At 43.6% G+C, this 14,055-nt stretch overlaps 1 protein-coding gene across 1 annotated transcript in view; it reads right to left on the bottom strand.

Annotated features, from left to right (window-relative positions):
• Positions 1–1,851: 1,851 nt before the first annotated feature.
• Positions 1,852–14,055, bottom strand: part of Vps13c (vacuolar protein sorting 13 homolog C) — a 152,753-nt gene continuing 140,549 nt past the window's right edge. Inside the window, exons 80-83 of the mRNA XM_059268181.1 lie at positions 10,130–10,218; positions 6,090–6,213; positions 4,143–4,226; positions 1,852–3,841 (exon numbers count right to left, since the gene is read on the bottom strand). Of these exons, the coding sequence (XP_059124164.1) occupies positions 3,740–3,841; positions 4,143–4,226; positions 6,090–6,213; positions 10,130–10,218 (399 nt within the window). The 3' untranslated portion in view covers positions 1,852–3,739. The remainder of the gene's footprint in view (positions 3,842–4,142; positions 4,227–6,089; positions 6,214–10,129; positions 10,219–14,055) is intronic.

Here is a 14,055-nt window from a genome sequence, read left to right as displayed (position 1 = left end):
TCAACTATGTTCATAGCAGCATTATTCATAATAGCCAGAACCTAGAAACAACCTAGATGCCCCTCGAGAATGGATTAAGAAAATGTGGTACATTTACACAATGAAGTATTAGTCAGCAGTAAAAGACATCATGAAATTTGTAGGCAAATGGATGGAACTAAAAAAAAAAAATCATCCTGAGTGAGGTAACCCAGACCCAGAAAGACAAACACAGTATATACTCACTCGTAAGTGGATATTAGATGCAAAGCAGAGGATAACCAGGCTACAATCCACAAACCCAGAGAAGCTAGGTAAAGAGGAGGACCCTAAGAGGATCATGCTTGGATTGCCCCAGGAAGGGGAAAGGGTTAAGATCTCCTGACTAAACTAGGGGGGAAGGTAGATGGGAGGGGATGGAGGTGGGAACATGAGGGATCAAGATGGCCATGTTGGGGGAGGGGCAAAGAGGGAGAGCAAAGAAAGAGATATCTTGACAGAGGGAGCCATTAGGGGGTCAGGGAGGAACCTGGTGCTAGGGAAATCCCAGGAACCCACAAGGATGACCCCAGCCAAGACTCCTAGCAATGGTGGAGAGGGTGCCTGGACTAGCCTTCCCCTGCAGTCAGATTGGTGACTACCCTAATTATCATCATAGAACCTACATCCAGTAACTAATAGAAGCAGAGACCCACAGCCAAACACTTGGCCAAGCTCCTGGAGTTCAGTTGAAAAGAGGGAGGGAGGAAGGATTATAGGAACAAGGGGTTGAGGAGTCAAGATCATGACTAGGAAAACCACAGAGACAGCTGACCCAAGCTAGTGGGAGCTCACGGACTCTGGACTGACAGCTGGGGAGCCTGCATGGGACTGAACTAGGCCCTCTGAATGTGGGTGACAGTGTGTGGCTTTATCTGTTTGTAGGGCCCCTGGCAGTGGGACCAGGACTTATTCTGAGTACATAAGATTTTTTAAAAAAAAGAATCTTCTCTCTCCAAGATGAGGATGGTTCTTACAGCTCAGGCAGTTAACTGCAATGCCACGTTTGAACGGGCAATGACATCTGTAGCGCCTTCTGATCCTGTTTAAAGTAAGATTATTACTTTTTAGTTCTGGCTGTGCCTTAGAAACACACATGAAGCTTTCTTTAAAATAAACAAACAAAACAGATGTCTAGGGAGTCCCCACCCCACCCCCCGCCGCCCCGATTAGTGGACTTAGACTCCCAAAGCACCAACAAGACACTGGTGTAGCTTCTCTCATGTGTAATTCAAAATAAAACACTCACCCAGGAAGCACAGGCAAGAAGTTCATCCCAGCTCGCACTTCCTTAGGAAGCCCAAGTGTGTTCTCCCAACGTTCTGTTCTCTTTGGATCGTGATGCATCTGCCTCACTACAGGCCATGTGTGAGTCTTCCTCGATAACCCAGTGCTGGATGGGCTTTCAGACTGGCCCTGCGTGCCCAGGGGGAGAGGTGCGGAGTCAGGAATGCAAAGACTGAGGAGGTTGCAAGAGACTGGGGAGAAGCAGTCCAGATCTGCAAGACCACTGAAGAGACTCCACGGCCAAGTCCGCCACCATGAAGTCTGTCCCCCAGGAAACGCCCCAGGGGCTGAGAACTCATGCAAGGCAGGAGCTCAGTGCAGTGCAGCTAGCTGTGCATCCCACGTGCTGCAGCTGGGCCACACAGCTCCAGTGTGGAAAGGGGCTCAGCGCCCAGGAAGAGGCTTTCCCTCACTAGCACTGGGTAAAGCCCCCCACAACCGTTCACCTATCTTCCGATTACTACGGGATCAGAAGAGGGAAGGGGGAGAAAATGAGAAGAGAATGTGACTTCAGTATTTAACACAGAGATCTCACACACACGTAAACAACGTACCAATGTTTTATTTCTCTCAGGACTTTATAAGCAAGTCTCTGAATGCATTTAAAGAAAAACACACAACATACCTAATTACATCCAACCAGTGGGTCAACTTCTGTCCCAGGAAATTACATCAAATAAAAATGTCACAGATACTCGAAGGTGGTCAACTGGGACAGTGAGTTTACAGATTTAACTGTCCTTAGTGCAGTGTTGTACACACTTGTTTCTGGAATAAACCAACAGTGCAAGACAATGCCACAAATACTGACGGTACCATCAACAGCTACGACCAACATGAAAAATGTAATCAGATATTCAAATTCCTGGTCAAGACAGTTTTAAAAACAAGGGATGCTGGTGTACTTTCGAGAAGGCTCATCACCACCTTCTAGTTCTAGAAAGTTCAGTTAGGTTTAAAGCTATCAGTTTTATATGTGATGATTTACTTAACAGGAATAAAAGTATTAAGCCAGGCACAGTGGCGCACACTAATCCCAGCATTTGGGAAGCATGGATGGGCAGATCTCAGTGAGTTAAGACCAGCCCGGTCTACATTGTGAGACCCTATTAAATGAAAGAAAGAAGGGTGGGGGTAAGGAACGGAATTGAAAAATCCAGCAACTACCAAAATCAGACACTGGTTTCTGCACTCCCTCCTTAGAGGAACAGGGAGCAACCATGGGGATTTAAGAAATCTTGTGGTGCCGTCTTAAAAGCATGACCCAGGCTAGTAAAGGATGACCACACATCAACCAAGGCAGAGCAAGCCCAGAGCATCCACACCTTCATCTCGTCACTGACTCTGTGCTTCAACTGAACGCCATGTTCAACACCCTGAATGAAGCTAAAGGTTCATCCACGGAGACTAAGCCCCTCAGAGTCAAAAGGAGCCTGTGTCTAACCCGCATTGGAGAGATGGGGAAGGACAGGGGCTTGTGCTGACTGACGCACAAAGGGAACACCCGTTTTCCAACTCTATACAGACTTTTATAAAAACATACATAATTCAGCAAGTAGAGAGTTTATATTCCTCCTAGCAAATATTTAAAAGACATTTACAGGCATGCATTAGAATTATATGTTAACTTACAGCACCCTCAGCAGTCTTTCAAATTCTAAAATAAATCTCTGGAAATATAAAAAAAATATTGTGTTTTACATATTTCTGAATGCTGAGAAGCTTATAGTAATTGTTTTCAATTCTCAGAAAAATGTAATTGTGCCTATGAACTCATCTGAAAAAGCACCCACTCTGACATCTAGTGAGGACCTCACTATAAACAACAGAGCATGGCTGCCTGAAACTTCCAGATTGCCCATATTCTGTGAGTAGGAGGAAAGGGTGGGGGGAAGCACCCATGTAAAATTCGCCCTATTAGGAGAAAAGTAACATTTTCATGAAAAAATAAATAAAAAAGAAAGAAAATGCCATCTCTCCCTTTGGTGGCATTTCTTTGGTCAATTACCTGGTTTACCAAAAGTGTTCTCTCAGGTCAATTATTGCACAAATTACCTTTAAACAAATGTCAGAGAGTCCACTATTTGTCTGGCTAAAACCTTTCAAAGCACACTACTCACTTTAAAATCTCCTTTCTTCAGTAAAGACTAATTAAAAACAAACCCACCATCCTTTGTTTCACAATTTTAATATTAATGAACATTTCCTTCTGAGTCTGAAGTGGTGTTTCTTTGAGGTCTGACCTACATGGTATAGCAGCAGACTCCTAATGTATGCAGAGTTGCAAAACCAAGACTCAACACTAAGAGTCCAAAAGAAAAACACAGTGCTGGATTTCCCAGAAAAAAAAAAATCTAAGGGATTGCTAGAAAGTTTCTCTTTCCAGAATTTTTGAAGTGACTGTTTGCTCTCAGCAGCCTTGTAAAGTCTGCGGTCAAGACGGAACTTGGGGCCTGAGGAGCCTGAGTGAAGGCTGCTTCATCAGCTTCTGCTGGTGCCTTGAAGACTGTGCGCTCTCAATGGCATCGAATGCTCTCTGGAAGACAAAGCAGGGTATGAACTACTGAGCTAACCTCTGGCTCACCCAGGGGCAGGGGGAGGCAGGGACACTGGAGTCTCCGTACAGGTTTAGACAAGGACAAGGCCACCACCCGCCCACCCAATGTGAACCACAACCCTCCCTCTTTGGTGAGTTCACAGTCTGTCATTCACAGGAGCATCAGTCAAAGTTACCAGTAGTAGAGAATGTGTGAGACATAATGGCTACTAGCTATGACAGGCTTGTAAAGGTCTGCCGGTTAAAAATCTTGAGGGGGTTGTTAAAATGAACAGTTTACCTTTGCTGTGATGGAATCCTTCAGGTAAATTTTCCGAAGACAGCCTAAACTGGTGCTGTCTTTTTTATGGAAGAGACCCTGTTCCTGGTTTTAAAAGAAATAATGGGAGAAAAGAAATTATTCTCTAGAAGAAAAAAAATACCGTAATCTTTAACTGAACACTTAAATGTCAACTTACTTTATAAGCACTATACTATGCAACGCATGCAATCAAGAACTGTATGAAATAAATCACCTCGCTATGAGGAGAGCGACTGCACGCTAGAGTAGGAATTTATAGGCCTATCTGTGTAAAATAAGAGCCTCTGCAGGCAACAATAAATAGCCTACAGGATCACAGTGTGACAATACATGACAGCTGACAGACCAGTGGCAGACCAAAAGGCCCTCCCCTTCATTCCCTCTGCTGACAGATAAAATTCTTATACAATGTAAAATACATTGACTCAATTCTCACCACTGATATGAAAGCAAGGTACTGTGGTAGCTCGAATGAGAATGGCTCCCACAAGCTTATATGTTTGAATATTTGGTCTCCAGTTGGTGGAACTATTTGAGAAGGATTAGGAGGTGTGGCCTTGTTGGAGAAGGTGTGTACCTGGGGGCGGGCTTTGAGGATTCAAAAGACTGGCACCATACTCAGTCTCTCTTTCTCTCTGCTTCCAACTATCAGATCATGATGTAAGCTCTCAGCTGTTCCTGCCACAATGCCTTTGCTCCTGAATCATGGACTTTCACCCTCTGAAACTGTAAGCACCAAACTAAACTGTTTCTTTTAAAAGTTACCTTTTCATGGTGTTTAATCACAGCAATGGAAAAGTAACTGAGAGATAGGTAGTAGCCAGGGAACTATAAAATATGCACAGGACAGTCTGCCCCAGCTCCAAAACTACGTTTCCTACCAGGGTTCTCTGTACTATGTAAGGATCTGCTCCAGAACACAAATGGGCAGGCTGAACTTTTGTTTGCAAATGTCTCCAATAAGAGAAGTAAAGGACATTCACTTCAAACCTATTTAAAAATCTATTAAATTCTTGTGGGAAATGTTGTTTGGAGAGTTTCAGCAAAGGGGATGATATCACTGTTATTTAGGCAAAACGAAGACACTATAAAAGCTACCATATTTAGGATGCCAATTATATACATCTTCTTAAGAGAGATGAAAATACATCTAGAATAGTGTGTATGTGTGTGTGTGTGAGAGAGAGTGTGTGTCCCTGCAGTGGTTAAGCCCAAAAACCCAGCAGAGATGAGGTATCACTTCTGCTAATGCTTTACCGTGGAATGGAAAGTTCATCCTTAGAAAAGGATGGGAGCAAGGACACAGAAGGACGCACAACACCTAAGTCATATTCACATTCTGGGCGCACCAAATTATAAACAGAGCTATTCAGACCTAGTCTATCTTTAACTCTTGTGTGATGTGTGGCAGTTAGGTGTGCAGGCCACAATATGAGTGCAGAGGTCAAACCTACTCTGCAGGGTCGTTTCCCAGAGTTCTGGGATCCATCTCCGGCCTCCACGTTTGCACAGTAAGTGGTTCAACCTGTTAAACATCCCACAGGCCTTAGACCTAATAGCTATTTCCACTGAAGCACGTAATCTCCCAAAAGCTTAGCAGGGAAAATGCTTCTAGAAATGTCTAAGAGTCTAGCAAAATGGATATAGACATTAGGAAAGAAAAACTCATACTCACTAATGCTTAATTTTATCAAAAGGCGGAAGTAGCTGCCACCACCCTGGTTCTGGCAGATAAATTGACATTTCACTCTATGTCAGAATAAACGTTACACAAAATTAGTCAGGTTTGTTTACAGCTTAGCATGCGCTAACTCCGACAGCAAGGGCACTGTTCCTCCAGACAGTCTGCCTCTGAAACCATGAGGCAGCCAGAAAGCACTGATGACTGAGTCCCGGGCTCTCAGGGCCTGATTCCTATCTTCTTACCTTCACTGAAATCTTCAGCAGATTTTCACTGACTCCGGGAGGACACACAAAATCTTCAAACAGACACTGCCAGTCCACAGACATATGGCCTAGGATTTCAACTTCCTTTATAAACAGCACCCGCCTGTTTTGGAAAAGAAAACAAATACAGCCACATTTCAGCTCCATCCTTTATTCCGCATGTGTTTAGTAAAGAACAAAACTGACCCACACAAGAGTGCTGAGGACCAGAGGCCGAGGGCTCAGCCAGAAGTGGCATGGGAAATCCTTATCAACCTCCTCGCCCTAGGACTCAGGAAAGAGCAGGCAGACAGAAAGGGAGGGCTGGAGGGTGGGAGGAAGCTGTGACATGCTGCTGTCTTCTGGACTTGACATGGCTACAGCCTCAGGAACTCAAAGCCACAGTGGTTACCTGCACAAGACGTGCACAAACTCAGCCCAGCCCAAATCCCAGCACAGATGGGAGCCGGTCTCCAGGCCCCAGTACTGAGGAGCTCCTGGAAGTAGGTAGTCCTCAGTGAGGGAGAATCATTCTGTTTTGAGTATGGCCACTGGTAGGTTTCCTACACTCCAGTGGACGGCCCTTACTCATGCACATACTAGCAGCAAAAATTAGATTTAGTGGATTATTAAAAAAGAAAAAAAAAAGAGGGTGGAGGGATGTGAAGTTGAGAAGGGAGCGTGTTGGGGGAGGATACAAGGGCAGTTGGAAGGGAGAAATGGAGGACAGATAAGATCATATTTCATTGTATATATGCATGAAATTCTTAAGAATAAAGAAAACAATTTAAAAATTAAAAAATTTCACTTAGAGAAAAGCATGCTTTTCATTAAAAAAAAAAGTCTACGTAAATGTCAAATGGAATGCAATATAATTCTCTACATAACAAAATGGACTTTCAAACTTCCCCTTCTGTCAATCTGGAAGAATTCAGTAATGTTGTTTGGGGTTTTGAACCAGCAAAACAACTGAGCGGGGAATCCCATTTGAAACACAAGAGGTGCAGGACGCACCCTCATCTGGGAGGCAGAGAACAGAAGGCCCTGAAGACAATTTACTTGAACATTCCTAATTGCTCCCTCCTGTCAGTCACTTACGCCTTCCAGCCAAGACAGACCGTGCAGGAAATGTCACAAGCCCAAATGTCAGCAAAGACGCACTTCGGACCTACTAATAAATACCAGACTTGAACATTTTAACGCTAATGTATATATCACAGGAGGAACGGTTCGCTTTACTCAATAGTAATAAAAAAATAATATAATCCTTAAAGGACACTCACACTGATTTCCCAGTCAGTGAGTCAGATTAATTACTGATACAACTATACTTGATTTTAAGTCTCCATTAAAGACAGTAAAACTAGAAATGCAGATTTGTGAACTCAAACAACATCCAGGAAAGCATGCCAGAGAAAAGAACAAACTTTCCAACTCTGCTTGAGAGGCACCCAGTGCCTAGAAGGGAAAACAAGCCCAGGAGACAATGCCACACAGCTGCAGAGCACTGGAGAGGGGGTGGGCCGCACTGGAGAGGGGGTGGGCCGCACTGGAAAGGGGGAGGGCTGCACTGAGAGAGGGCAGGCCGCACTGGAGAGGGGGTGGGCCGCACTGGAGAGGGGGCGGGCCGCACTGGAAAGGGGGAGGGCTGCACTGAGAGGGGGCAGGCCACACTGGAGAGGGGGTGGGCCGCACTGGAGAGGGGGCGGGCCGCACTGGAAAGGGGGAGGGCTGCACTGAGAGGGGGCAGGCCGCACTGGAGAGGGGGGTGGGCCGCACTGGAGAGGGGACGGGCTGTACTGACGGTGTGGGGTTGAGTTCTCGTTGACCACTGAAAAGGAGATCTCTTTAGAGAGAGGCAGTTATTGTTCAGACAATACAGACACAGCAACAGATTAAGTGTACAAAGAAGGGACTGAGTGTGCGGTGCTGAGAATTGAACTCAGGACCTCACAAAGGCTAGGCAAGCACTCTCTCACTCAGCTATGGCCCCATGCACCTTATCACTCTTGATTTGGAGGCAGGATCTCACAACATTGCCCTGAACTCAGTACCCTAATCAGGGCTTAACCTTGCAATCTTCCTGACTCTCTCTCCCAAGCAGCAGGAATAAGAGGCCGGTGCCACCAACCCAGCCAAAGGAAAGGCTAAATGAGGAGTGTGGAGGTCTGTGGCTGGATTACCAAACGCATACTTTGGTGAGAAAACCACCTTAAGGCCTAATTTTAGAATGATATTTATTCACTGTCATCCTGAAATTAGGGCTTTCTCTTATTTCCAGTTATTAGGTAACTGGATATGATATGAAGGTTCTTTGTTTTAGACATACTTCCAGTGACAGGCAGGAGAGTGGGGGCTCGGGGTCTGGAGCAGACAACTAAGACGGGCAGTTGCTGCGAAGCCCGATGAGGAAACGGTGACAGCCTCACTTACGACAGTGGTTGTAGAGTGAGAGAGGAAATGGCTAGATTCTGGGTGCTCAGGAAGGCAGACCTGAACGAACCTGGTAGTCAAGGGGAATGACAGCGGGCCCCGACACTGTTTCTCAGAGGGGGTGCCAGGAGAATTTTGGACTTGTTTGGGGCCGATACCTACAGTACCCCTGGCCCTTGCAGAGCAAGAGCCAGCAGAAGCAGAGCCTTCCCCCATTTGACACATTCAACACCCACACAGCCTCCTAACCAGTCTCTGATGAGTGCCCCCACACCCCTGGCCCTAAGCCCAGTTCAGTATCAGGTATCAGGGCCTTGCGCCAGATGCAGCTTCCTGTTCTGTGCGATTCTAAGCTCTCTCTTCTTCTGACCACTCCACCAACAGCTGTTCTCCCTACCTGCAGCCTCCATTCTCTTTCCTGCTCCAAGTATCACCGTTCAAATCTCACCATCTCCTGTGTGACACACCCTGGCATGCAGTCTCTAAGGTCTCCACTCCAGATCTTTTTAAAGGTCTATTTTCGTTTGTAAGTGTGTATGTATTCGTGGGTATGTGCACTTAAGTGCAGCTGCCCACAGAGGTCAGAGGTCAGCCCAATGTGGATGCTGAGACCCGAACCTGGGCTCTACAAGAGCAGCAAGTGCTCTTAAGCACCAAGCCACCTCTACAGCTCCTGTGGTCACACCTCAACTAATGGGTCAATAAGATGACTGAACAAGCCTTCCTTATATGACTGGTTGGTTAACCTCTTTAGAAAGACATGTTCAAAGTTTGGATTCTGTAGTTCACCTTCTCGTACTTTTCTTCTCATGCAGGTATATTCAGGTCCAACAGTGAGGAGCTGGGTTGCAGCTCAGTTCAAGAACACTCACTTAACACCCTGGGTTTGAGTTCCAAAACTCAGATAGATAGAATGGACACATTAGAGGGAAGGAGGGAAGGAGGGAGGGGGAGGGAAGGAGGGAGCATGAGGGAGAGGGAGGGAGGGAAGGAGGGATGGGTAAAGGAGAGGGAGAAGGAAGAAACTAGGGCAGAGTGCGCCTATTCTAAACACTCTGCTTTAATCCTACAAAATATAGCACTTGGAAAAGCATTAATCTACAGTCATTATCTGGAGATGTTTATTTCTAGAGTAAATCCTGAGACACTACATTTGATATTTAAGCACAAACCCCTTTTCTCTAGAAAAAGTGCTTACCAAAATACTGAGAAGGAACTCGGATGGGCATATAGAAACCATACCATCCTTAAAAGGGATTTCTCAATACCCACAAATAAAACCTCACAAGGGAAAGTGATATCACCCTCTTCAATTTGAAGTGTGACTCCTTACCATGACATCACCACTGCAGGATGAAGGCTATGCTCAATGGGTTATCAGCAGCTGCCACATCTGGATAAGTCCTAAGCCAAGCTGGGCCCAGCTTCTGCATCTCCAGAATAAGGGTCTCTGAACACGTGCTCTCGGAACTATCTAGAACTGTGTTTCTGTGACTGAATGAAAATGATCACCTTGTCCCTGAAGTATAGTTTTCCAACTCCTCTGTCACTACAGCCTCTGAAAGTCCTCCCATGAACACAGCTAGGCTGCATCTGGATGCCAATACCTGTTAGTAATCATAAGGACTGCCCTCTTGTTCCCAGGAACAGCACAGTGGAACTGGTAGGTCTCGCCTTCCAGCTTCTTGATATGGTTCTGAAAAAGATACAAGACTTAAGACTTGGGAACTATATATATTTAAATACTATCTGTATAATAGTCAATGATAATCAATGTTTGGAAAAGGTACATTAGAAACAAAACTAGAATACTACATATTGGCATCTGAAGCAAGAAAACAACTTATTTACAGTATCAATTACTTTTCACTATTGCCTTAAAGAGAAATGTATTGAATGCTTACCAGGTGAGCGTCTGATGAAAAACATCTTGTTCTTAGTAACTTAAGAGATTTGAAACTATCAACCAGAAGCAATCATACATCTTAATTAAGAATATATAAACACGTGGTAAGTATAAAACTGCTACATTAATGTCTCAGCAGTCCTTGAAGGGTCCCTCCCTGGCAAGGGCTTGTGTGGGTCTAATAACTGCTCACCAAAGAACACAATATTTAGAAATCATGGTCTTAAAATTCTTTTCTGAGGATGGTTTATATTTTTCTTCTGATTCCTCTGAGAGAAGTTTGTGACCCTTCTTAAAAGCTAAGGCCCAGGGGCTGGAGAGCTGGCTCAGTGGATAAGAGCACTTACTGCTCTTTCAGAGGACCTGGGCTCTATTTCCGACACCTACACAACAGTTCACAATCGCCTGTAACTCCAGTTCCAAGGGCTCTGATGCCCTCTTCTGGCTTCCAAAGGCTTAAACACACACACAGTGCACATACATACACTCAGGCACACACATGAAAAACAGTAATTTTTAAATTGCTAAGACCCAACCACTTCTTTGGACAAGGTTATGTACTATGTAATAGTAAACCTCCAAGGCATTTGCTGGTTTTGGTCATATTTGGTTTTGTAGATTACGTACAAGTTGAAAAGGAACATTTTCATATGAAATTGTATTTCTGACTAAAATAGACAATTATGGACACAAAGAATTCCAAAATAGTTTGAAATAGCATTTCAAAATAGTTTGCACAGTTTATTTCTAATGCACAAAAAAACCCAAGTATAAATTGTAGCCAATAAAATATTTATTTTCTTTTTCAAGTATCTTAAAACGATTGACTTAAATTAGTCAATACACATTAAAAATACAAACAGTTTTTATAACACATACTAATGAAAGACTACTATTGATATCACCTATAGCGAATAATTAAAGATCAAATGACACATGGGCATAAAACACAGAAGACAGACAGACACACTGAATGAAGGAGCCCGTCACCCTGCAGGACTGAGAACATACCACCAACAGCACTAGGATCACAAAGTCAACATACGCACAGCAGAGAAAGCATACTTGGCGGTGTGATTTCAAAGCTGAAGTACCTTCTTCACTTGTGGTGCTGGGGATGGAACCCACAAACTTGACAATGACAAAACAACCATGACCAAGGATTTAAAAAGCCATGAATAAGGAAGAGAGCTCCTACAGAGCTGAGGTGGCATTTTCAGAACGCATCTCAGAGGAGATGGGCACTTGATTCACAGTTTGCCCCTGGGAATTAGCTCCAATATTTTGCCATCAATACCTCAGTTTCTTCAGGGAAAATGGGAAAATGGAATAGCACACTGTAATAATGCAGTGCCTTGAGCTGGAGCTCGGGATGGACGTGTAAGCCGGAGGTGCCGGAGGGAGTAGAGACACGTGCTTCTTTCCTAATATTTCCATTGTTTATCAAGCTGTGCTTCAACCACCAACAGCCTTAATGGGAACTCTATTACCAAGATACACTGAAAAATATCGTTTCAGTGCTAGTAAAGATCCAGTAGACTCTGAAATTCAGAGTAAGACCCTCAGCCACTGAAGGCAGCAGGAAGCCAGACTGAATAAAGTGATGCTCTCTTCCCAACGCAGCACAAGGAATTTAGTAAGACTTTGCTAAAGAAGGGTCCTTTGCCCATTCCCTCTCACCCCTTTCAAATCAATTCTAAGGAAATGGCACAGGGCATGAAATGGCAAAATACAAATGCACAGCGGTATTTATCAAGGAGTTAACAGTACCAAGTACAGCACAGGAGCCGATACAGGGGACTGAGAACAGTCAGATATACAACGGTATAACAAAGGTTATCTTAGTGGGTAGACAGGCGAGGGGTAAAACGTTAATGAAACATCTCCATACATGGAAAAACACACTTGGATAGAAAAAAAGCAAGGAATTCCACTTTAAATCTTGTATGACCGTAAGAGTCATAAGCAAAATAAATAATAAATAAAACCTGTCTCTATATACATACATACACATACATGTACAGCATAAGCAGCATCTCCTAAGGGAATACTGGAGTGGACTATGCACACGGCATGTGAGTAAGGCTTTTCACAGCAAAGTAGTAGAGAACACAGAGGAATGCTTGAGAGGTAAAAAGAAAAAAAGCTAAAAAGGCTCCCCAAATAAAGATCCCCAAATAAATTATTTCGAATAAACTAATATGACAGTAAGATCTAGGAGGATATAATCTAATACTCTAAGACTCTGCGACAGTTACATGTCTACTTACTCCCTTATGGAGTCAGTCCAGCAGAGTCTAAATAACCAGTAAGTGCTTCTGACCCAAGTGGCTGACTGCAGCAAGATGGGCAAGCAGGAGCTGCAGTGGGCTAAACGTCTCAGTCACCCAGGAACCAACTACCAAACCCTACAGCAACTTATTTTCCGTCCCTTCCAGTAATTATTACAATACAGTCAAGTGTAAAGGGTTGTCTGATATGGTAACTAAAACGCCATACGAGATGACTATATGCTTAGCCAAAATAACCTTTTGTGCTTAGTAATATACATTTATAAAAAGAGAAACCACAGGAATCACTAAGGAGCTAAAAAAATAAAATAAAAATACACAATAAATAAAGACCTTAGGTTTCAGAGGTTCACAAAAGTCTGAGTAAAATCGAAGTATAGTCAGGAAAACTAAAAATTGTGGCTCTGACACAAGAACCTACAGCATCTGAAGCGACAGATTGTGCTTGATCCTCACAGAAGCTGCACACACAGGGACATTGTGCCTATCCCCTGTTACCCAGGCACAAGAAGATGTGGTTTTTTTTTTTTAATTTTATTTATTTACTTATTTATTTGCTACTGTTAATATTTACATGTTTTTCTATCCTTGGTCCCATAAGCACAGAAGTCTTATTTTGAGGGGAACACAGTGGTCCCGGGTTCAAACCCAGGCCTTGTGTGTGCTATTTTACCTGAGCTGTGCCCCAGCCCAATGATGTAAGTCATTTCTTTTGTCTGTCCAGCATTGTCTGGTTGCTGGACATCAATTGTTTTCTCTTTAAATTGTTTTTTTTTTTAATGTAAAGCATTCAAATAATTGGCTTTTATAACTATATGTTTAAAAACATATAAATTCATGCCTTTAATTCCAGCACTTGGGAGGCAGAAACAAGAGGATCTCTGTGAGTTCAAGGCCCGGCCTGGTCAATACAGAGAGTTTCTAGGCCAGACAGGCCACACAGTGAGACCCTGCCTAAAAAAAATGAATCCTACTGAATGCTTGCATCTTAACAGTTTCACTATCTTCAAACATATATTAGGGGTGGGGTTTCTACTTTCAACTGTAATTGTTTGATAAGACACTGTTAAATTACAACATTAAACATTTCCGTTATTTATTTTAAAAAGAAATTAAACTATAACTTGAGAGTTAACTGGGGTATAAACGATAATTTAATTTTTTTTCACATCAAGAAGTTTATGAAGTGTCAAAGTCAAATGCATGTGTATGTCTGTGCATGTGTATATGAAGGTATGCACACACGTATGTATGGAGGCCTAAGGTCACTATCGGGTATCTTCTTCCATTACTCTCTATCTTTTGTTTTGCTTTGTTCATGAACAGGCTCTCCCAC

Source organism: Peromyscus eremicus, chromosome 7 (genome assembly GCF_949786415.1).
Source record: "Peromyscus eremicus chromosome 7, PerEre_H2_v1, whole genome shotgun sequence".
NCBI classification, from domain to species: Eukaryota; Metazoa; Chordata; class Mammalia; order Rodentia; family Cricetidae; genus Peromyscus; species Peromyscus eremicus.
Note: the sequence above shows the minus strand (reverse complement) of the source record. Positions and strands in the feature narration are given on the sequence as shown.